General features: G+C 40.7%; 1 protein-coding gene across 12 annotated transcripts in view; it reads left to right on the top strand.

Moving 5' to 3' along the window:
• The window catches only part of tcf4 (transcription factor 4), a 217,649-nt gene that overhangs the window by 181,504 nt on the left and 13,904 nt on the right, over positions 1-22,241 (top strand). For all 12 annotated transcript variants that reach the window (XM_019276204.2, XM_019276205.2, XM_019276203.2 and 9 more), the window contains 5 exons: positions 1,740-1,810; positions 1,965-2,043; positions 4,588-4,667; positions 5,453-5,662; positions 20,225-20,363. In XM_019276204.2, the coding sequence (XP_019131749.1) occupies positions 1,740-1,810; positions 1,965-2,043; positions 4,588-4,667; positions 5,453-5,662; positions 20,225-20,363 (579 nt within the window). The remainder of the gene's footprint in view (positions 1-1,739; positions 1,811-1,964; positions 2,044-4,587; positions 4,668-5,452; positions 5,663-20,224; positions 20,364-22,241) is intronic.

Here is a 22,241-nt window from a genome sequence, read left to right as displayed (position 1 = left end):
CTCGCCTCGGTCTGATTTTGCTCCCAGTAAACAAGTCAGGCGTTTTTATACATTTATACATTTATACATTCTTGTGAGGGATCATGTCCTCATCACACTCAGAGGAAGCTACTTGCAGCTGCAAAAAAACAAATTGGGGATTGTGATGAGAGAGCTCCGCGAATAACAATAAAAACACGTGAAAAACACTAAACTGTAAAATGAAAATGGGATGCAGCAAGAGAGCTGAGATAACTGGATGTTTTAAGTCTGGAGCAAATCAGGAGTATATGAAGAAATATATAGAGAAATATGACTAAAACTAAACAAATGATTCCATGATAATATGCTTCATAAAGAAGAAATACATGATACAAGATAAGATACCTATAGATTTTTCTCTTTGATGGACCAAAACATCAAAATCAGTTTAATCTCCTGAATGCTGTCCTCCTCCTCTGCAGCTATAAGCTCTTATTTATGAAAAAGATTTTCTCCTGCACATGTGCTAAATTATGCATCAAGTCAGGATACGTGTGTGTGTGTGTGTGTGTGTGTGTGTGCGTGCATGTGTGTGTATATGTGTGTGTGTAACAGTAATCCCTTGGATGGTTTACTAGGCCAGTGGTATGGCGTGAGTGAGACATGAGGCTTTAACCCCAAAACATATGCTGCTTCCTGTCTCTCTCTCTGTCTCTCTCTGTCTCTCTCTGTCTGTCTCTCTCTCTCTCTCTCTCTCTGTCTGTCTGTCTCTCTCTCTGTGTCTCTCCCTCTCTCTGTCTGTCTGTCTGTCTCTCTCTTTCCCTGTCTCCCTCTCTCTAACAGCTTAAAGAAGTCCAGTCCTGCCAATTTCTGTAATGGATTCATTTGCCATGAAAGGATGTGTGTGTGTGTGTGTGTTTTTTTTTTTTTGCTGTGCTGTGTGTATTCGGCGTGCACGAATCTAAGTTGTGTGTGCGAGCGTAAACTTTCCATCTGGGATCTGCTATCAGGAGAGATGAGCTGTGAGCATGTCGCAGTCTCTCTGCCTCAGTGTGTGTGTGTGTGTGTGTGTGTGTGTGTGTGTGGGCGCTCATCTGGTCCTGTGAGGTCACTTCCTTCCTCTCTGGCCTCTATGCTCTTCAAGTGTGTGAAACAGATTTAGTTGTATTGAAGTCCAGCATTTTGCACACACACACACACACACACACACACACACACACACACACACACACACACACACAAACATGATGTCAGTAACTTAAAATGTGAGTAGATGTAGATGTTGAATGTCGGTTGTTGTTGAATTCTGCTTCTGATTCTCGTCACCACCATTTACAGCGGCAACAATTTGGAGAAAAATCAACTCGGTTCAATAGAATCGCCGTTATCCTCGGACACAAAGCGTGTAAAGTCACATCGGGGTTCAACTTTGGTGAAGTTGGACGTGAGAATTTGCTCCACTCGGAAATCACAATGATAGAGCTGACCTTTGGAGGAACAGAGAGTCCCAAACAAAGGATGCTCTCATATTAGCTGTGTCACACACCATCACATTTTATATAACCATGCTCCACCAATGTGGAAACTGCTCCACAGAAGAGATGCATCATGGTCAGCAGTCAGACAGGAGTTCACAGTATGAATGGGCCTCTTGAGTTAATGACAATGAAATTGAAAGAACACAATTGGATTTTTTATTAATGAATTCTGATTGTGTAGGAATAGACAAAATGATTTAAATATGTAGTTAACAACATGCTTATTTTTGTGTGTGACAGCTAACCGAGCACAGAGCTCAGCAGCCAGCAGCTCTCAGACAGGAGACGCCTTAGGGAAAGCACTCGCATCCGTAAGTGCAGCACACACACATAAACATACACACACACACGTACAGAGATGTGAGAGACTGGTTCAAAATGATGATGAACATTTTGGTTCATAGAATTTAGCATTCCTGCGAAACTATGCGTTCTTCTGAGTTTATGTGTTGATTTTTTTTTCAGATCTACTCTCCGGACCACACGAACAACAGCTTCTCGTCCAATCCCTCCACCCCAGTCGGCTCTCCACCCTCCCTCACAGGTAACACATCAAACTTCCCCCCCACACAGCACACCAGCTACACCATCACACAACCAACAACCAAGCACAGCTGACTTTATCTGACTCACCTTTGACTTTTCAGAAGACTTGAGTGTTGACTTGGATGTAAGACTTGACTTGACTTAAGACTAGACTTAGACTCGTTTCTAATGACCTGAGACTTGACTTGACCTTTTTTAATGTCTTACAGCTCTGGGAAGAAGAATCTAAACAAACACGTTTAACTGAAGCAATACATTTTTATTTGATCATTTTAAGGGAATTTTAAGTGCAATCTCTTGGCGTGAAATAAGACCATAAAAACACATTAATAATAGCTGCCTCCTCTCCACAGCCCTCCTCCTCCGCCTCCTCCTCCTCTTATTTCCACCAATTACTCCTCCTCCCGGCTGATGTTGTAAACTCTCCCTGCTCCTTAAAGTGAAAAATGACTTTTCCTAATAATAGTTGTGTCAAATTTGTCTCTAATTGTCGCTGCTACACACACCGTTTGATATTTCTGTGCCGCGCCTTGTGACTGATAGCTTTAATTACGAGCACCACTTCGACAAATCGTTCACAAACCTACCGGCTCTGCAAACACGAGCCCCCTCCCCTCTTCCTCCTCCTCCTCCTCCTCATTATAGCTGCCTGGGATATTGCCTGCTAAACCGTAATTGGTGTTTATCATTGTGTCAGAGTTACTCCACTTTTTACAAATTAGAAATGAAGCCTATTAGAGCAAACTACATGCAAATTGATATCCAAGGCTAATTCTGCAAGGGTGTTTTACAGTGTTGGACTCGGAATAATTTACCCTGCCGTTTAATACATATATTTGTATTTGCACATGAATGTACCCAGGTGATTATTCATTAATTAGCATATGGAAATGAGCATGTAATATGAATAAAGGAGAGGGAGAGAAAAGACCGGGAGACAAAATGGGAAGACAATAAAAAAAAAAAAAATAGAGAGAAACACGAGCTAATGAGACGAGATCAGAGTTACAAGGGAGAGATCATCGGTGAGGGCACAGAGGAGGTATGAGGAGAGCAGGGATGGAGGGCTAAGAAAGGAGAATAAAGAAAAGGAGAGGACATGGAGAAGTAAGAAAGGAAACAAAAGGGGAGTGTAGGAAAAAGGAGGTGAAATAAGAGGAACACAAGAAATGGATAAGAAAAGAAAATAAGAAAGACGACAGAAGACAAGAATAAACAAAACAATACAAGTGTGGGATAAGATGGAGGCAAAGAGGAGGAATCAGAAGAAACAAAAGGAGTTTGAGAATAAAAAATACAGGATTAGTTACTAACTACATTGGCATAGTCGAGCTAGTTGGGATTGAAACGTAACTATCAGAATCCCGCCCCCTTTGGCTCTGTGTTCCAATCACAGTTGAGCTAGCCTATGCTATGTGCCAGGCTCGTCTACTTTAAAAAGACAACTACATTTGGAAATGGCTTCAAGACAAAAGTAGCATATGTGACATGAAGTCACATCTTAAGTTAGCTAATGTTAACAATCAAACTAATTAAAATCAGTTGTGAGCAGCTTCATTTATTTCTATTAGCTATTTGGCTTCTATCAAAATGTGGTTTTCTTTTCAGCATAGACGATCGAGCACGTAACATATCAAAGTGTAGCAACGAAGACGTTCTGACTGAGGCTTACTCAGCTGTGACTGAAGCACAGAGTGAAACAGGGTGGGACTGATTAGTTGCTATGATTTATTTCTTTTTTTATTAAATGTGCGTCGAAAATATTTGGGCCAAAGAGAAATCATATGGAAGCTTGTCTCACTCGCTGACACGCTGTCGAGAGGCCTCCATTTACCGGACTCGCTCATCACTCAGAGCCTCATATTAATGTTAATTCACGCAAGTCGCTGTCTGTCCTCTGTCTACCAGCTAATGAGACCTGTCGATTCAGATAGGACCTCCTTCAGAGCGACGACAAACACAAAGGCAGAACAAAACAGAGACACAAAGCTTGTTTATTCTGCAGAGGGCCCATGCTAATCAACCACTTGTACCTTCTCAGAAACAAAAAGCCTGATATTAGCATTTCTGCTATGAGATATGAGTTGGTTTGTTTTAGTCTTTTCTTCCTCGGCTCTGTGTTTATTATGTCCGAGCACCACGAGTGGATACGATGAGAGACCACTCCTGTGTAAAGGTGTTTTGTCTGCCGTTTGCCGCTGCACATAGAGTGTTTTCTTTCTTCCGCGTATAAAAGGAGAGGAGGTTTTGGCTGTAATCCACATGCAGACCTCCATCTATCCATTTTCTGTATACACTTAACCTGCGCAGGGGTCGCGGGTGGGGGCTGCAGCCTATCCCAGCATGCTCTGAGCGAGAGGTGGTTTACACCGTGGACAGGTCGGCAGTCTATCACAGGAGAGACGTACAGATGACAGGTGTTTCCAACTCCCTGACCTCCCTGTTCTCTGAACACCGTCATGCGTCCTTTAATCTCTCACTGACATCCTCTTGCTCCCTGTCTCCTCTCCTGATTATGTCTCCTTTTTGTCCTCTCTCCTAGCTGCCAGTTCAGCTGTGTGGTCAAGAAATGGCGGACAGGGACCGTCATCGCCAAACTATGAGGCTCCGTTGCACTCTCTGGTACGTACACACACGTTTAAAATAGTGTTTGTGAAGGGTTAGCTCACCCAAAAACACATCTTGCCAAATTACAAATTAACACTTAAATAATATACTTGCTCTGCAAAGCTCAGCAGAGTTGCACTTGTAGTTTTTATGTGCACATAACTGATTCTGTTGCCTCACCGTAAAGCTCTTCATGCCAACGTTCTGAAGTTAGAAGATCATGCTGTGTTTTCCTCGTTGTCAACAAATTCCACGAAAAGACGTGAACAACATGTCAGTCTGCCTTTCAACACTTTTCTGATATCCCTACACCATGGCTTCCATGGCTCGCAGCCTATTGGTTCCCACTGAAGATGACGTAGATCTTCACAAAATGTTCACAAATATAGAATTTTAGAAGTAAGTTCCTAAAACAGCTGGGCACCGTAGTTTTTAGCAAAGGTTTCTCAAACAGAAACAAAACTTGCAGAACTTGTGCGTTCGTTGGGGACTATATTCAGCAGCGGATAAACACACATCTGGTCCTCTAGTGAGTATTTCCAGTAGCAAGAGAGTGTATGTGGGCTTAAGTTAAAATATACTGCAGTGTGTGTGTTCGTGGTAATATAGGAGCATGTCACCAGTGCAACAGAATGGCTTATTGGTGTGTTTTCATGGGATTTATTGACAATAAGAAAAGTATATTCATGTTCACTTGAACCAGTGGTTACTCATCAGGATTCTCTGCCACATGTCGTCTGGATTTTGACTCTCTTGGAGTGACTTAATTCAGGAAGAGATCTCCCTCTTTCATTTTGCAGCAAAGTCGTATCGAGGACCGTCTGGAGCGTTTGGACGATGCCATCCACGTACTGCGGAGCCACGCGGTGGGACCGTCGACGGGTATGGCGAGCGGGCACGGTGAGATGCACAACCTCATCGGAGCCGCACATACGCACAATGGCGCTATGGGTGCACTGAGCAGCGGGTATGGGACGGGACTGCTGTCAGCCAACAGACACTCCCTCATGGTAGGACCTGACAGCATGTTTTTCTACTCAAGTATTGCGTGTATGGGTGATGTTGATACGGCTTTGTTTAAAGGTCCAGTGTGTAAGATTTAGGAGTATTTATCGTCAGGAATGAAATACAATATTCAGAAGAATCGTGTTTTTGTTGCCTTAAAATGAGCCCTCTATATCTGCAGTGAGAGCAGGTCCTCTTCCATGGAGTCCGCCATGTTGAACCACCATTTTTCTACAGTAGCCCAGAACAGACAAACTGAACTCTGATCTAGACTAGACTTTTGCTTCTAATGTGAATTTTTCTTACACGTTGGGAAGAAGAGGATGAGGCACAGTAGGGACAGTATTCAGGTGGTTGCAATCTGCAACTTCACCACTTGGGGCCACTAAAACCTACACACTGGACCTTTAAGGAAGACCATGCACATTATAAGCTGCTAGAATACCAAAGAAAATCTGAAACGTTGAAAAAGAAGTGTTCACAACGCTTTTTACTTGGATAAATCCAAAGTAGAGCTGGCGAGCTAGTGCCTAAAATGGATTGCAAAGAGAAATCCACACTGCAAGATTAAGACAGTTCTGGTCAAGATGATTTGTGTTGATCTCAACACTATTGACTAAAATGAGCTTTAAACTTAGACTTGTTACTGACACAAGAATCCCTTTTAAAATATCAAAATATTCAGCTAGTCCCCCCGCCCCCCAGTAACTGTGACTCCCTAAAAGCAGCTAATTAAGCTAATGAAAGATGAAGATAATGATAAAGCATCTTGGAGAGCGGTTATTTGTCTTTTAATTCAATTCTAATTAATGAAGGAGCTTCAGATTCTGAGGTGTGGAGCTCCACTGTGCAGCTGTGGCTGGAAAATAGAGCTTCACAAAGGGGAACCAAGGCCAGTTAAATTGAAACAAGAAGAATAATCTTGAATGTGTTACTTGACGAGATTATTTATCTTGGAGGGGGGTGGGATTGTCCTTTTTGCAAACGAAACCTGACTCACGCAGCTGGAAAACATGAGCTCCAATGAAAATCACGAGAAATGGCTCTCTTGTTGTTGCATTTGTCCGTTTGTGACGGATCACATGGTAGAAGAAAACACATGGTCAAACAAAAAAAGTTTCACATATTGATGGAGGTCAGAGCAGATTATGTGGAGAAAAAAAAGGAGGAGCAGAGGACATGAAAGAGGAGAGGACACAAGAGGAGAGGCTGAATTGAGAATATGAAGTCAGACAGCAGTAATGTTTTCCATCTTTAATTTAGACTCTTTCTTTTTTTTTTTTTTTTTTTTTGGTCAACTTGAAACAATAAACATAAAGAACCAAACAGCTGTGTGACATAAGGAGATGTAGGAGGGCGAGAGAGAGGGAGAGAGAGAGAGAGACAGAGAGAGAGAGAGAGAGAGAGAGAGCATTATAAGCCAGTATAAACACATTTGAATGCCTGGACATGTTCAGTCAGACCTACTCTGTTTATTTGTGCTTAACATTTGTGCATATTCACATGTAGACACACACACACACACACACACACACACACACACCAGATGTTCATGCAAAGCGATGCACAATATTCTGCACACTGTCACAAATTCTTCAACACCTCACTCTGGGTACAGGAACTTGGCCGCAGCCTTGGTGACGTCGTCCTCCAGGTTTCCGCAGGGACGTTTTGACTTTTCTTCCGTTTGTCCCGGCGGTTTTGTGGCCTATGATGTAAGCCGTAGCCTCCGGGGGGCGCTAGCGGCAGCTTTACACACTTTTTCTTCTCACCACAGTAGTTCAGAAGCTTTGTCCTCTCTCTCTCTCTCTCTCTCTCTCTCTCTCTCTCTCTCTCTCTCTCTCTGGTCTTTGTTAAAGTATTTACTTTGAAGTGTTGTTTTCTAAATGGAGAGCACCTGTGCTAGAGGGGAGTGTGTGTGTGTGTGTGTGTGCGCGCGTGTGTGTGTGTGTGTGTGTGTGTGTGTGTGTGTGTGTTGGCCGGCTCCCACAGAGATTATCTTCTTCTCACGCATATCTGTCCAGCTGTCTCTCTCTCTGCTGTCTGTCTGTCTCTCTCTCTGCTGTCTGTCTGTCTGTCTGTCTGTCTGTCTGTCTGTCTGTCTGTCTGTCTCTCCTGGAGGTTTGTCCACACGTTTCCCTCCCACGTTTTTCTATCTTTGTCTATTTTTTGCTGCTTCCTCAATCTTGCACAATGAATGAAATGCAAACATTTTTTTAGCTTTTAACTCATAGTTTTATAATATATTCCCTGCATGGTTATGTATAGACGCAGTTAGAGGCCCGTTGTTGATGAACGTGGGAGCATGAAGTAGCCAGAGTATGGAGGAGTTTTTGGGTAGTGGGTACCTCAGAGCTGCAGGGACACTAAAATACTGGACTTCATCAGGTGGACACAAACCTGACTCATCAATGAGATGATGATGTCACTCTGTGTCTGTTTGGGGATGTAGGGGTGCCGTGATGGCTCAACTGGAAGAGCCTGCTCCCCATGTACAAAAGGTTGAGTCCTTGCTGCTGCGTTGTCCCCTCTGTCCTCGCCTTCCTGTCTGTCTCCGGCTGTCCTATCAAAATAAAAAATAAAAAATACTGATGCAGCGGTAGATACAACTTAAAGTGAACAGAGAAGAATTAAGCATTTGGTGCAGACACAGCACGTGCCTCCATCTAAGCTGAACAGGGTTGGGGTTAATATGTAAAAGAGAGCAAGAGAATAAATAAGAGTGAAGCGTATGAATTTACATATCCTAGCATTCTTACTGTTATTGTACTCCATCACATTATTTTGAGTTTGGGAAACCCTAAAGACCATGATCATTTATTTCACTTTTTCTGACTTTGTTGAATTTGGTTAGATTGATTACACACTACTACTTAAATCAGCGTCCAAAAGAAGGAAAACTGTTTGTGTTTTGGTTTGAATGTCAGACTAAAGTAGATTGTTCGGACTAGGAGTGTTTTATTTTGAAAATCCCCCAGACTGACCGGGTTTGAAACATTGACTAAAATGTCTGCATATACACACACACAACACGTCACATCTGTGCCTGGTGGAATTTGGGGGTAATAGGTCTGTTACATGACTAACTTTGAGCCTTGAAAAAGGAAAATTAATGAATTTATCAGAATTTTTACAATTTTTGCTGCAAGTTTGAGAAAGGTTATGATAGAAAACATGTATGCTTCACAAACATAAAGAAATCCAGATTGTTTTTTATTAATAAATGATTAAGTTAAGTTATAAGAAATGTGTCACGATGATCCATGATGTAACTTTAAGTTTGTGGTTTAAAATTCAAGAGGAATACTTGAAAACTACTTTTCAGCTTCATTTGGAGGCTCTTTGAAACACTTTTCTGCTCTCTGGACGTCTCCAGAGACAAATTTGGCATTTGCTTTTATGAAGTGACGTGTGGTTTAGCCCAAGAAAACATTCAAAGTCAACTTCTTGTTAAGCGTAATATTTTTACAAACTACTTTTCAGTTTACTCTTGAAATGATTCCAAATACATTTTTGACTTTGTTTTTATATGAATGCGACCAGTGGAAAAAGAGAAAGCAAAGGATATGTGCTGAAAAACACTGTTTACATATGGACTCTGTAAAAAAAACACACACACACACACACACACACATGCAGTAAGCTTCTGTAAATTGCTCCTTGTGTTGTCATTAGGACCCGTGTGTATGTGTGTGTGTGTGTTTATTCAGGCTCTGGATTATTGGCTGATAGAAAAACAGGCTCATTAAGACTGAAAACACAGCAGCTCTATAAATAGGGTTTTTTCCATGCCGGCCTGGGTCGGTCCACATTAGGCATGCCGTGCCGAGCCACAGCAGGGGACAGGGGATAAGGGATGCTGCTGCCTGGTATCAGAGACGACCACTGCCAACCAGCGACTGTCTGTCTGTGTCTGTGTCTGTGCTGCAGGCTAGAGAGGAAGCTCTGTGTTCAGGCTTTCAGTACTTTTTCAGCTTCGACCTGAATCCCTGTGTTCCTGTTTGTTCTGTCACATATCAGCCTCATTTTACTGATTACCGATCCCTTTCAGCCATGCCGGCTGCGTTGAGTCAGTGCTGATGCAGACCCGACCCATCCCGCTGTGGCTGCTTCACATTACTTTCCACTGGCAGAGCAGTGGGATGTGATTTTGTAAGAGAAATGCAATGTGTTTGTCACCAACAGTGCTGCTATTCCTCAATGAAAACAGGTCTAATCAACCAGATCAGAACATTTCTGCACTGTTTCAGAATCGGGTTTATTTCCAAGTAGGTATTCACATACAAGGAATGTGCCCCCTGTGGCTTGGTGCATAACAAACAGATTAAGTAGAAAAATAAGATTAAAAAAAGTATGAACATGTCAAGAAGCAAAACGTCGCTGTCCAAAAAACATTTTCTCAGAAACTGGCTCACAAAAGCAACCTAAATCTCTGTAATGAGACACATTTAGCACCAGAAAATAAAAGTCATCAATGAACTGTCTGGTGCTTTAAATAGATTCACATGGATTTGTGCAGAAATGTGCAAAGGTTCACACGTTGCAGAATATTTCAACCTCCAACACGTCACCAACTTTACCTTTCTGTGCCGTGAAAAACACGACATGGCACAACCCTATAACTACATACACAAACACACACACCACCTTATAAATATGACATGGTTCATGTGCAGGTTAACATCACAGCGATGAACCCAAACCCAAAAAGTTGTACAGCACATGCAGTACTATAGATTAATATTATTACTGTCAATTTGAATTATTTCACTTTAGTTTATGAGTTAAGTTTATTTTTGTCAGCCTGGTGTCGCTGATGGCTCAAATACTACAACACCCATAAGGCTCTGCTGATACGGAAAAGAAGCCAGTCAGAGGGACGAATCAGAGGTAACAATACATTTTCCTGAACCTTGTTGCTGAACAAAATGACCATTCTGCAAAACTCTCAATGATGTTGTCCTGACAACTCATTTTTTTTATGTCCTGTCCTTTTGCAATATGCTAACTGAAAGTACATTGTGGTGCATGTTAGGGGAAGATTGTTGTTCAATGTGACCAATCCTTGATTTACATGTAAACAACGAATAAATCAATCTGACATTTTAATACTTCACAGTTTTTCTAACGCTCGATTCTGTGGAATCTTTGTGTTCGGTTGGTACCAGAGAGTCCTGAGGTTTGTTTCCAGGCCTGAAGTGTGCGCAGCATGTGTGTACACTGTAAACAGGAAGTTTGAAGCAGAAGAAAAGAAAGAGACTCAATAGAAACACAGAAAGAAAGAAAGAAATGAGTGAGTAGAATGAATAGAATGAATAATAAAGTGAGAGGAAGGAGTGATGTCATCTTTAAAATGAAGACATTGTGTTTGAGACGTTTTTCTGTTTTTTTAAGTGTACATTCACTCTCTCTCTCCTTCTACTTTTCTATGTCGCTCTCTCAGTCTCTCTCTTACACTTATATATTATATACTATATTTCTCTCTCTCTATGTCATCATCGCTCATCAGCTTTTTCACTTGTCTGTTTCCTACTTTTTGTCAATTTTATCTTTCTTTTCCAATCCCTTTTTTTTCTTTCTTTTCTTTTTTCAGTCTATCTTTCCCTAACTGTCCTGTACTCCCCTCAGGGTCCTTCCTTCCTTCCTTCCTTCCTTCTTTCTTTCTTTCTTTCTTTCTTTCTTTCTTTCTTTCTTTCTTTCTTTCTTTCTTTCTTTCTTTCTTTCTTTCTTTCTTTCTTTCTTTCTTTCTTTCCCTGTGTCCTCACCTCTTGTTTCCATTTACTCCCTTGCAGATGTAACTCTCTGTCTTCTGCTGTGTTTGTACGCTCACACACACAAGGACACACACAGACATGCACATGTTTTTTTTCTCTTATTGACACACATTTTATTCCATATTTACTTTATTACATAGTTTCTGTCACTTTTGTTTTCATCTTTCTGTCTTGATGTACTTATTTACTCTCTCTCTTTTTCTCTCACTCTCCTCTTCTGCCTTTCTTTTTCTTCTTCACACACACACACACACACACACACACACACACACACATACAGCTGTATGTAGTTTGGCAGTGTTAGGCAGAGACGCCTGCAGGCTGAGGTCATAACTCTGGGAAAACAGGTGGTAGACTGATGCAGGAGAGCGAGAGGGAGAGGGAAAGAGACACATAGACAGACATGAATGCATTCTGCACGTACTCGGACACATAAATGCATTCATGCAGCAGATAAACATTGATGTTCCGACTTTTAAATTCACAAAGGTTTGAAATCTTCTTAATGCTCAGATGAGTGGGTCAGTCGTGATTTAACTTTTGTTCATAACTTTAGAGCTCACAAGAGAAATGTATAAAAAATTCCTGGGAACAAAGAAGAGAAAGCAAACACTGTAGCGTGTGCTGCTGCCTGCCTCTGATGATGTGTTTAAGTCCTGCAGGATATCAGCTTAGCTTGCAGGGTGGCTCTAAAACGAGGGGAAAGGTTAAAGGAGAGAAGAGTCGCTCTCTCCATTAAGCAGTGCTACAGTAAGTGAAATGGATCATAGTCTGCTGAAAAACACACTAATATCTTTTAATACTCTGAAAACCATTATAACAATCAGTCAATCCATAAATAATAAACTGTTTTTAATGACATAATTAAAAAACTGTATGGCCAAAAGTGTGTGGACATCCCTTGTCCACAAAATTTACTTGTGGCGTAGGCAATGGTGCTGTCATAGGGGGTATACAGTCACTGCCCTACTGGCCCTACTTTATGTTGTTGCATAATACATAATTGCATATATCTGATATCTTGGAAATTACATGGACATTAGTATTTTTGAGTTTTAATGTTTGTGAGTGCAATACTGATGACATTAATATAGACAGCTGTACATGTGTATCTTATGGTAAGATTATGATTAAGAACGTTGCTACAACTTTGCTAACATGAATGCGACCATTCAAAATATAGCAGCCAGCTAATATTAGTTACTAGTCTAACAGCAAGAAGCCCAGCTCGGCATCTGTCAACATCGTCTTCAGCCTCTTCGCCTCTGTCATTATGTCCATAGGAACACTGAGCCCAGTTACATTTTGTGCTTGCCCAGCTCAGGTTCTGGCACGACACCCTTCTCTTCCTGGAATGCAGCAGTTTACTTTACCGCCCATCAGGAAAAAGTGAGAGTTGAGGCGGAGCAGCCAGGAGGATATCAGAGGGAAAACTAAAAAAGATGTGATCCAGTTTCACCAAAATCAGTCAAATAGTTTCTGGTGTGTGACTTAGCGGCGTAAAGCATTATCCCTTTCTCGTGATTGATACCCTGAGCAGTTCACCTGATTACAAGTCAATGTAGCATCAAAACAATTTCAAATCTGTTTTAATGGTCGAAAAGTGACTCATTGTTGCTTTGTATCAACTCTTAACAAGTCAGCCTCTTTCGTTTTGTTGCCACCTAAAGACTCTCTGCTTCATGTGGCCATCCTGTGACAGATTTCTGTGGGCGATGCTGGGGTTAGAGGCCCCGTAGCTCCAATGAAGGTAAATGGTCATTTAGCAGAAGAACTTGTGCTAACAGATGAGAATCAGGCTGAAATAACCTGTGGCTCTGCATTACTTAAAATGTTTAAATTAATTTATATTAGTCATACAGCATGCCATGTGGTAAGTGTTTTTATTCACATTTGCATTCTAATTAGACTTTTGTGCTGCTAATTTATTCACTGATAAAGGTATATAAACTCTGAACTTTAGCTGCTTTTTCAAATATCAAGAAAAACAAAACAGGGCATCTGCATTCATTTCAAGTTTTTATCTTTAAAGTCCTTAATATAGAGTTTATAGAGGTTATAGAGCATTCTTCTGATACATGTGGGCTGCTGTGTTTCTCTACAACTTATACATACCTGAAAGAATAAATAACCGCTTTGTATGTTAATATATAAAGCACTTATAGTACGGTAATGTTGTTTGAGTGTGGTCCGCCTTCACTGTTTGTTTCAGAAGCTGTGTGATATGGATATTTATAAGGAAAAGAGGTTATGATCACTGGACGTTTCTGTGCAGCCTCGCAGCCATGAAGAGTCTCAGATTGAACAACTAAAAGGCAAATATGTTTCTCAAGTCTTCTTTGTATGGAGGATCAGATGAATATGTGATCTCCTTAGATCACAGGGCCACTTCAAGGCACATGGACATTTCATGTGTCGTGTATTACCATTTAACACACCATTTTGGATTGGAGTTTGGGATGAGCAGGAAAGGACAAAATCACATCACTTTACGTACATTGTTAACGTTAAATACGTTACATAAGTTATGCAACTAGAATAAGGCATCTTGTTACACAGGACAGGATCGGTGGTCTCTTTGATTAAAGTCCTGTGTTTATTCTACACATTCATCCACTCCATTTTCCTCAAGACATGGACTTTACTCTATGTATCAATTTTTTTCTCCATGACGATGATATAGCATGTTTAAGCACACAGATATATTTATAAAAATCTACATGTATTATAGATGACAAAATAATCACAAAAAACCTGTACTTGTTCATGTATGTTTTTTTTATGTTTCCAATGTCCCGAATGAAGCCTCACAATCAACTAAACTTAAAGAATATTAATCAGTGCATCTGCATAAAGATATAAGCATACCATAGTCAAGTAATTCATTTGATAACTTTTCAGTAATTTAACATTCATTCATTCATTCATTTAACCGTGAATTTAAAACTAAAAGTGTTAATACGATGTCAATGAGTATAAATGATTACATAGTATACCTGCAAATAAATATTTAAACACCTTATTTGTTTGTCTACAGGCATACGTGGTTTTAGACATGCCAAGTTATTGTTTTGTTTTCAATTTCTCACATGTATCAAAGCGTAAACACCGCAGGACAAAAGATTCAATAAGTTCTCGTTTATTTTTCATTCAGTATTAACAGATCATCCAGCAGCTCCGAAATGTTTTACCTCATAATGACATTTTTCCAAATTACATATTTCCCCCTCCTTCTGCCTCCTTCTTTCTCCTCCCTCCATTTTCCCCCCTTCCATTTTTTTTATTGACGTTTCACTCGACAGAAGAGTCTGTCGTCCTTCAAAAAATACATACGTATCACGCCACTGGAAAATGTTGCTGTACTTTTCCTCCCATGGAAGTCCAACCTCAACACTGGGCTCTGTGTGTGCATGTGTGTGTGTGTATGTTGGCGTGTGTGTACGTGTGTGTGTGTACGTGTGTGTGTTGACGTTGCTACAGCAGGTGCTTTCTGTCAAGTGTTCAGTTTGCACAGAGCAGAGACTGTATAGTTTAAAGAATGTTCCACCATGTGTGTGTGTGTGTGTGTGTGTCGGTGGGTGGGTGGGTTAAGGTTAGACCACTGTAGACTCCAGTTTGTTTATAGTATTCAGTGTACTGTATGTTCCATCCACAGAAATGCACTGCACAAAATAAAACCGAGAGGCGTTCTAGTAATTCTAACTATTATTTAATTAGTGATTTAAAGTCTCCTAAAAAAGATTACGTCAGCTTAAAGACCTGTATATTTTTTCCAAACCACTTATTTATACTTTTTTAGTTATCATAATAAATTCTGAAGAGAAAATCAACCTTCAGCATCTTTAAAAAATGGTCAACTCTTCCACTGAAATTCTTAAAAAAAGGTCAAAAACAAAGTACAGATTTCCATTTGATTTTGCTGTACCCCTGACCTTCCTTCTATAGCACCACCTTCAGGACAACACTTCCTATGAATGCACAGGAAATATCAAAAATCTAAAGGTAATATTTTATTAGGAAGTTGCTGATCACATTCCTGCTCCCCTCAGGATGAAGCCTTTAGACATAAGTTACCTTTCTTCTGTTTTCACCAACAGGACAAACTTTATTATTATAAATCCATGCTGTGTGGTGTCTTTGTGTCTGGACTTCCTGCTTCATATTACATCGCCTCCTTTTTTCTGTGCTCCTGTGCAAAGGTGTTTTTTGTTTGTTTTTTTCAGACTGCGACAATAATCGAAAACGACAAAGTGAAATTGCAGAAATCCTTCTAATACAGAGAGAAATATTACAATTTACAGAGTTAGTCAATGCGCAGACTTTATACTTCTCTCAGACAGACTTGTCCTCACTGTTTATAACTGCAGGATGAATGCAGGATGTGTGTGTGTGTGTGTGTGTGTGTGTGTGTGTGTGTGTGTGTGTGTGTGTGTGTGTGTGTGTGTGTGTGTGTATGCGTGTGTCATCTCTTGACCCAGAAATTCCCTTCTTTCTCTTCTTCTTCTTCTTCCTGTGTAATCAGCGCACTCACACACACACATTTTAAATGAACACACTTCCCACTGATCAACAACATTACAGATGACAGCTACTCAGCATCTCCTTCTCTAGCTCTGCTCCGGCTTTCTTTTTTTTAAATTCAGTCTGCTTTATTGAAAAGACATTTAAATCAGTCAGTGACCATTAAAACTAAATATATGATTATAATAATTTATATACCCTGTCATGTAGCATTATTTATGCTGTCTATAGAATTGAGCACTTGAAGTCATTGTCAGATTGTTAGTCCTGTTTACTTTTTGTTTGAATTCTCTCATTTAAAAGAATCATTTAAATATGTCAGTATTTTCTCCAGTTGAAAAACTAAAGACAGCTTTTACCACACACCAAGAAACACAATATCTTGAGCCACCTGCACCTTTTGAATGTTTTCATTGCTTTAACACCAGCAGGACTGCATTTTCCAAATAATCCATCAGTTCTTGGCTTGATTTCTGTCCTTCAGGACAGCCACCGCTTCTGTTCAGCTCAACCCGAAATGTGAAACTCTTCACAGTCAATAGAGCCTGTATCCTGTATTATGTTTTGACAAAGTCACGTTATTGTCTACACGGTGACACAGGAACACAGAAGCGCTCTGGCGCATTCAGAACACTCGTATCTATCTGTTTCTAAAAAAACATCGTAAACTTCTGCGTGTCAGACAGGATGTTGTGAAAAAGAATCGTGATCGTTCTGGCGTTCAGCAGCTGAACTGATTTTGAAGGGTCCTTGAACGTCCCAACACCAGCACAACAGTTTCTGACACACTTTTTTGTTTTGTTAGCTTGTTGTGACGTCCTGATACCTTCGAGAACGGCGACTGTTTTGAAAACTCTCCCCCCGCCGGTGCGTTCAAGGACACTCCGACATCTGGTTTTGGAGAGCTGGTTGGTGAACAGGTGCTATACAAAAAAAAAAACAAGCAGACAATATTCTGACAGCAGCCGTCTTACCAGAATCTTTTCCATCCGTCAGAAATTCAATCACAGATGTCTGAGTGTCCTTGAATGCAACGCTGACCAAAAAAACCCCCAGAACAAACCCAAACAAATGTTGACAAGATAATCTCAACTTGAGATATACATGCATGTTTCAGTTATGGCTGACAAAATCAACAAATTGTACTGATGCTAAAATCAAAACATTTCACCACTGCTTCCATATTGTTATTGGCTGCATGATTAGGTTTATCCATCATCCAATCGGATGCCTTGAACCTGGGGGACGGTGCTCAGTTTATGTGTAATTTATTTATATTTCTCCCCTCTGTCTGTCTCCTCATCTTCCCTCCTCATTGAACTAAATTAAGCAAGAGAGAAGGAAGGCTCGTTAAAATATAAAAGCCCTCCATTAAAAATGTACGCCACACTCTCTGCCTCCCTCTCTGCTGCCATTTTACATTTGGGAATCCAGGCAGTGATGAAAGGCAGAGAGGAGGAAAGAAAAGACGGAAAGAAAAGAGAGACGAGAGGCAAATAATAAATAAGGGAGCAGACAGACGTATGGACGGATAGACAGAGGACGCTCGGTTTGAAACACACACACACACACACACACACACGGGCAGAGAAACACACATGCATGCAGAGAAGCTGGTCGACATTTTGTGATATTTGTACGGAGCGAGAGGGGAGTTTGGCATGTGGTGGGCAAGACCTCGCCGACAGCCAGCTGGATTAAAAGACAGACAGAGGGATTTGATTTTCAAAACAACTTTATTTAAACTCAGGGTTAAAATATAATACGTAAAAAAAAAAAAAATCTAATCTAAACAGTGATGATAAAAAAAAAAAAAAGATCACACATCACATCTAAAACTAATGCTGAACATTAAAGTTTCACCATTTTTTCATCAGATATCCTGAAAACATTTGTTAAGTTCTGCCAAGAGTAAACCAGGAGACTGCCCCAGGACCCCAGACTGACTACGAGGGCTCTAAAAAGTCCCACATTCACTGTCAGTTCACTGTCACTGTCAGAATGTGGAGTTAGAAAAGAAGTGGTGCTCACCATTAGCCCACTCCTCATCCTTGCTTGAGGACAGCAATTCGAGGCTAGACCAATGACAGTATAAAGAATGGACAGATCATGAGTGATGTCGCCGAAAATATGTGGCACTGGCTGCCATGTTGGAAATACCACTTCTTCTGCCTCCTTGCTCGTATAAATATTGACAAAGTCATGAATCATCAGTGGACCTGAGGCGGGCTGAATTATGCCTGGGTGCTCTAATAAGCGATCTGTAATGACACCTACCAGTCAGTCACGCCCTTAATTCTGCATAACTTTAAGCCTTAATATAATCTGAAAAGGTGAGTTGTATATAAATTCACCCTCAGTACAGATGTCATGAACGGGGAAATTGGACATTGCTGTGAAGTTGGACATTTGAACATGGGGACTTATGGAGACTGACTCACTTCTGGAACCAGCCTCAAGTGGAGTTCTGAGGAACTGCAGTTTTTAGCTTTTCTGCGTTGGCTTCATTTCCCAGCCACGGACGTTGCCACTTGGGCTACACTAGCTGTTACTAGCAATGATCGAACTGTCAGCTGTCCACGTGCATTATGGGTAATGTAGGCAGATTTGGAACAAGAATGCCAAAAAAAAAAAAAATCTATTTTGATACTCTTAAAAAATGTCCATTGTGGCACTGAATTTTATGACAGTGCAGTGCAACTCAGTGGATGGAAAAATAATACAGATATACAGAAACTCTTACACTGATATACAGTATTTATTATAAGTATGCTCCTTACAACCACCACCACCAACTGAATGCTCACTTTCTGCACTAATTGATCTGGGCACTCACTTTCCCTCCACACTGCGTCCTCGCCACCAGTCAGCATGAAGTGTTCAAACCCTTTACACAACATTTATACGGTATATAAATACCAGCTCACCCTTCACAGTACACACATCTGAGTATCTAACCACCACTGTCCTGCTGATATGTTCAAAGTAAAACGCTCAGGAAAAGGAGGGTGAGAGGGAACAGCAGGATGCCACGAGAAAGCTGGCATCACACACAGATATACACACACGCACGCACGCACAGCAACACACACACAAACACACACACACACACACATAAAGAGAGCCCATCTCGTGCCAAAACAGTGAGTCCCTGCTGGAAGCTGCTCGGTGCTCTGGGAATTAGAAATCCCACAATTAAACATATGGGCATTAAGATAATTGTCAGTTGTTGTGCTGCCGTGTGCATGTGTGTGTGTATGTGTGTGTGATTTGTGTGTGTGTTGCAGACAGATGGATAGGACTCAGCCAAGCACACACACACACACACACACACGCACACAAGCAGCCTTACAGTATTTCCCTGAATACACACATGAAAAACAAGAAGACACACTCGAGTTAAAAAAAAAAAAAAAAAAAACTGTAAATATACATGTCAGACATGCAGATATGAACCTGGACTGAGACACACACACACACACACACACACATAGACACACACATAATCACAGGCAGTTTGGAGGAGTTTGCCTACCACAGTGGTACTGTACTGGTGAAATGGAGAAAAAAAACATCGGGCAGGATGGTGTGTTGGTTTGTGTGTGTGTGTGTGTGTGTGTGTGTGTGTGTGTGTGTGTGAGAGAGAGAGAGAGAGACAGGTGGAGATCTTCAGTGTCTTAGAAAGGCAGATGATGCCCTCAGTAGGCCACTTAGAGAACTACAACATCTGGAGGGGAAAGAACGGGGGGGAAAAGAGAGAAGAAAGATTTTTTCCATTTATAGATCATCACAGTGTTACATTTTATGACCCTCTAATGTGTTTAATTGTTTTGTGATGTTGAACACTTTTTCTTCATTTCCTCCGGTGTTCTTACACTCAGATATATTTAATACTGCTCACCTCTAGCCATGTCATGTTGGATTAAAAAGTGCAAGAAGCAACAACAAGAGATGGGAAATTAATTTAATCATGAATAATAAATCATATAAATTATCTAGAAAATGATGGGACTTTATTTCCAGACAGAAATTCTAGTAAAATGATGATAACGTAGTCAAAGTTTTTTTATGAGCTCTGATTTAAAAGAAGAGAAAAACAATGTAATTAAGCACAGTCTAAAGTCCAGCACAGTTCAGACCTGAAATAGGTTCAGACTACATCTGGACTTCAAAAGTCTGAATTTGTTTTGCTTGCATCGCCTGCAGACAGGATCGGAGCAGCTGTTTGTTCCACTGAAAAACCTCTTTCGGTCTCCTCTCTCTGTGTTCCAGGTGGGCTCTCACAGAGAAGACGGCAGCAGCGTGGGTGGACTGCGTGCCGGACACTCGATGGCGGGTCAGGTGCCAGTGCCTCAGCTGCCCGTTCAGTCGGCCACCTCGCCAGACCTCAACCAGCCCGACCCGTACCGCGGTAAGAAACGTGCCCGACGGTGTTCCAACATTTGTGAGACAAAATCAAGAAATGTTCTCCAAACGTTTTGTCCTTAACGGTTCACATTCATTTTATTCCAATCGCTGCCATTCAGACATAAACAGATGACGGGGTCCATGTGTCCATTTGTTGTTAAGAAACACACAAAGAGTCAGTGATGAGCAAACTATATCAGCATCTGTTGTTTTTGTTCATGTGTGTGTGTGTTTCCATATAGCCCACGGGCACCCCACTGGTATCCCATCATGCACTTGTGAACACACAGAACCACACCACATGTACATTTCTAATTCCTCATAATAATAATAGTAATAATTATTATTTTAATAAAAGAAAAATAATAAGGAGAATGAGGGAGTAGAGAAGAGAAAAGTAAATCAAAGTAAATTCTGAAGAATAAGTCCTAAAAAATTTTAAAAAGGAAACAGGAGGTGGAAGGAAAAGCTGATGATAAAGATAAAGAAAGAGATAGAGGAAAGACAGACTGTGAAGACGAGAAAGACGAAGACAATAAAACTGAAGAAAGAAGAAAGAGCACGCGGAGAGAATACAGATTAGTAGAAAAGAATGAGAAGTAAGAGAAAGAAAAGAGGAAGATTGAGGTAAGAAGAGGAGACAGAAGATGAGAAAGAAAAAGACAATGTCAGGGAGAGATGAAGTGGACGATAAGGAAAAGAGTTGCACATGAAAAACAAGATGCCGAGGTGGAAAAAATGAAGAAGACACCAAACAAAAGATGAAATTGATTTAAAACAAAACAAAAACAGACACAAAATGGAAAAAATGAGAAGAAAAATATAGATTTTTTAAAAATACGGTGAAGATGAGTAAAAGTGTCCCAGAATGAAGATCAGAAAGTTGACACGCAGTTCACTGGCGTCTGGACTTTTCAGGCGCACACATGGACGTCAGCTGGCGAAGCCTCGACTTCACTGCCCGAACGCTAAAAAGCCTAATGAGGAGGGTAAATAAATACGGTATGTGTGATATGAATATGGAAAGGGGAAAGTGTATATGAGCGCGCAGTGGAGCAAATTAGCCCTGAGCTCCTTTTTAAAGGCTGAAAATGAGTCTGCTGGCAGCAGAGTTCAGCCAGAGGCAGCCTGAGCCAAGTGTGTAATGAGGTGAGAGACGGAAACACACACACTCGGGCAGAAGAAGAAGTTGTTCCTTACTCACGCACACACACACACACACACACACACACAGTTGAGGATGTGTAGAGGCTGTAAATAAAGGGTATTAAAATGTTTTTGGCAGCAAACACTTCAAACTCAGTAGCAGAGCTGTGGCCTCTCTCTCAATTTCAAAATAATTATGAAGATTTATATTATATTGATAGTGTATTATGTTCATATTTATATGACTTTATACTTTTTCCAACAAGTTTTATCTCTCTGCAGCAGGTTGGGTGATTTTATTTTTATTTTATGACATACACTGATCAGTGAACTTGTATATTACAGACATAATTTAAAGGGTGGCTTCACCCAAATTGTACAAAGCACTAAATTTTGACAAGAAAGCGTAAATCACGAGGTGTGGAACCATCCAAATATGTAATTGCTTGGACACTGGGCTGTCTTGTCTTTGCATACTGTTTTATTTAGTTAGCGAAGCAGAAATCAATCTTCTTTGAGTGTTTGATTCTACCAGTAAATGACAATGTGCGTGCCAACATACTGTGACTTTGGAAAACCAAATTGCACCACCGGAGAGGAAGAATTTTTTATTACACGTGGTGTCGACAGGGTCCTAAATGTGAGCCAGGAACTAGATTGGATCAGAGACAATAAGACTCAGACTGGGATCCAGACTTGCTACCCTCAATGAGTCTTTTTCCTCCCCAAAAAATGC

This window comes from Larimichthys crocea, unplaced genomic scaffold, assembly GCF_000972845.2.
Source record: "Larimichthys crocea isolate SSNF unplaced genomic scaffold, L_crocea_2.0 scaffold82, whole genome shotgun sequence".
NCBI classification, from domain to species: domain Eukaryota; kingdom Metazoa; phylum Chordata; class Actinopteri; family Sciaenidae; genus Larimichthys; species Larimichthys crocea.
Note: the sequence above shows the minus strand (reverse complement) of the source record. Positions and strands in the feature narration are given on the sequence as shown.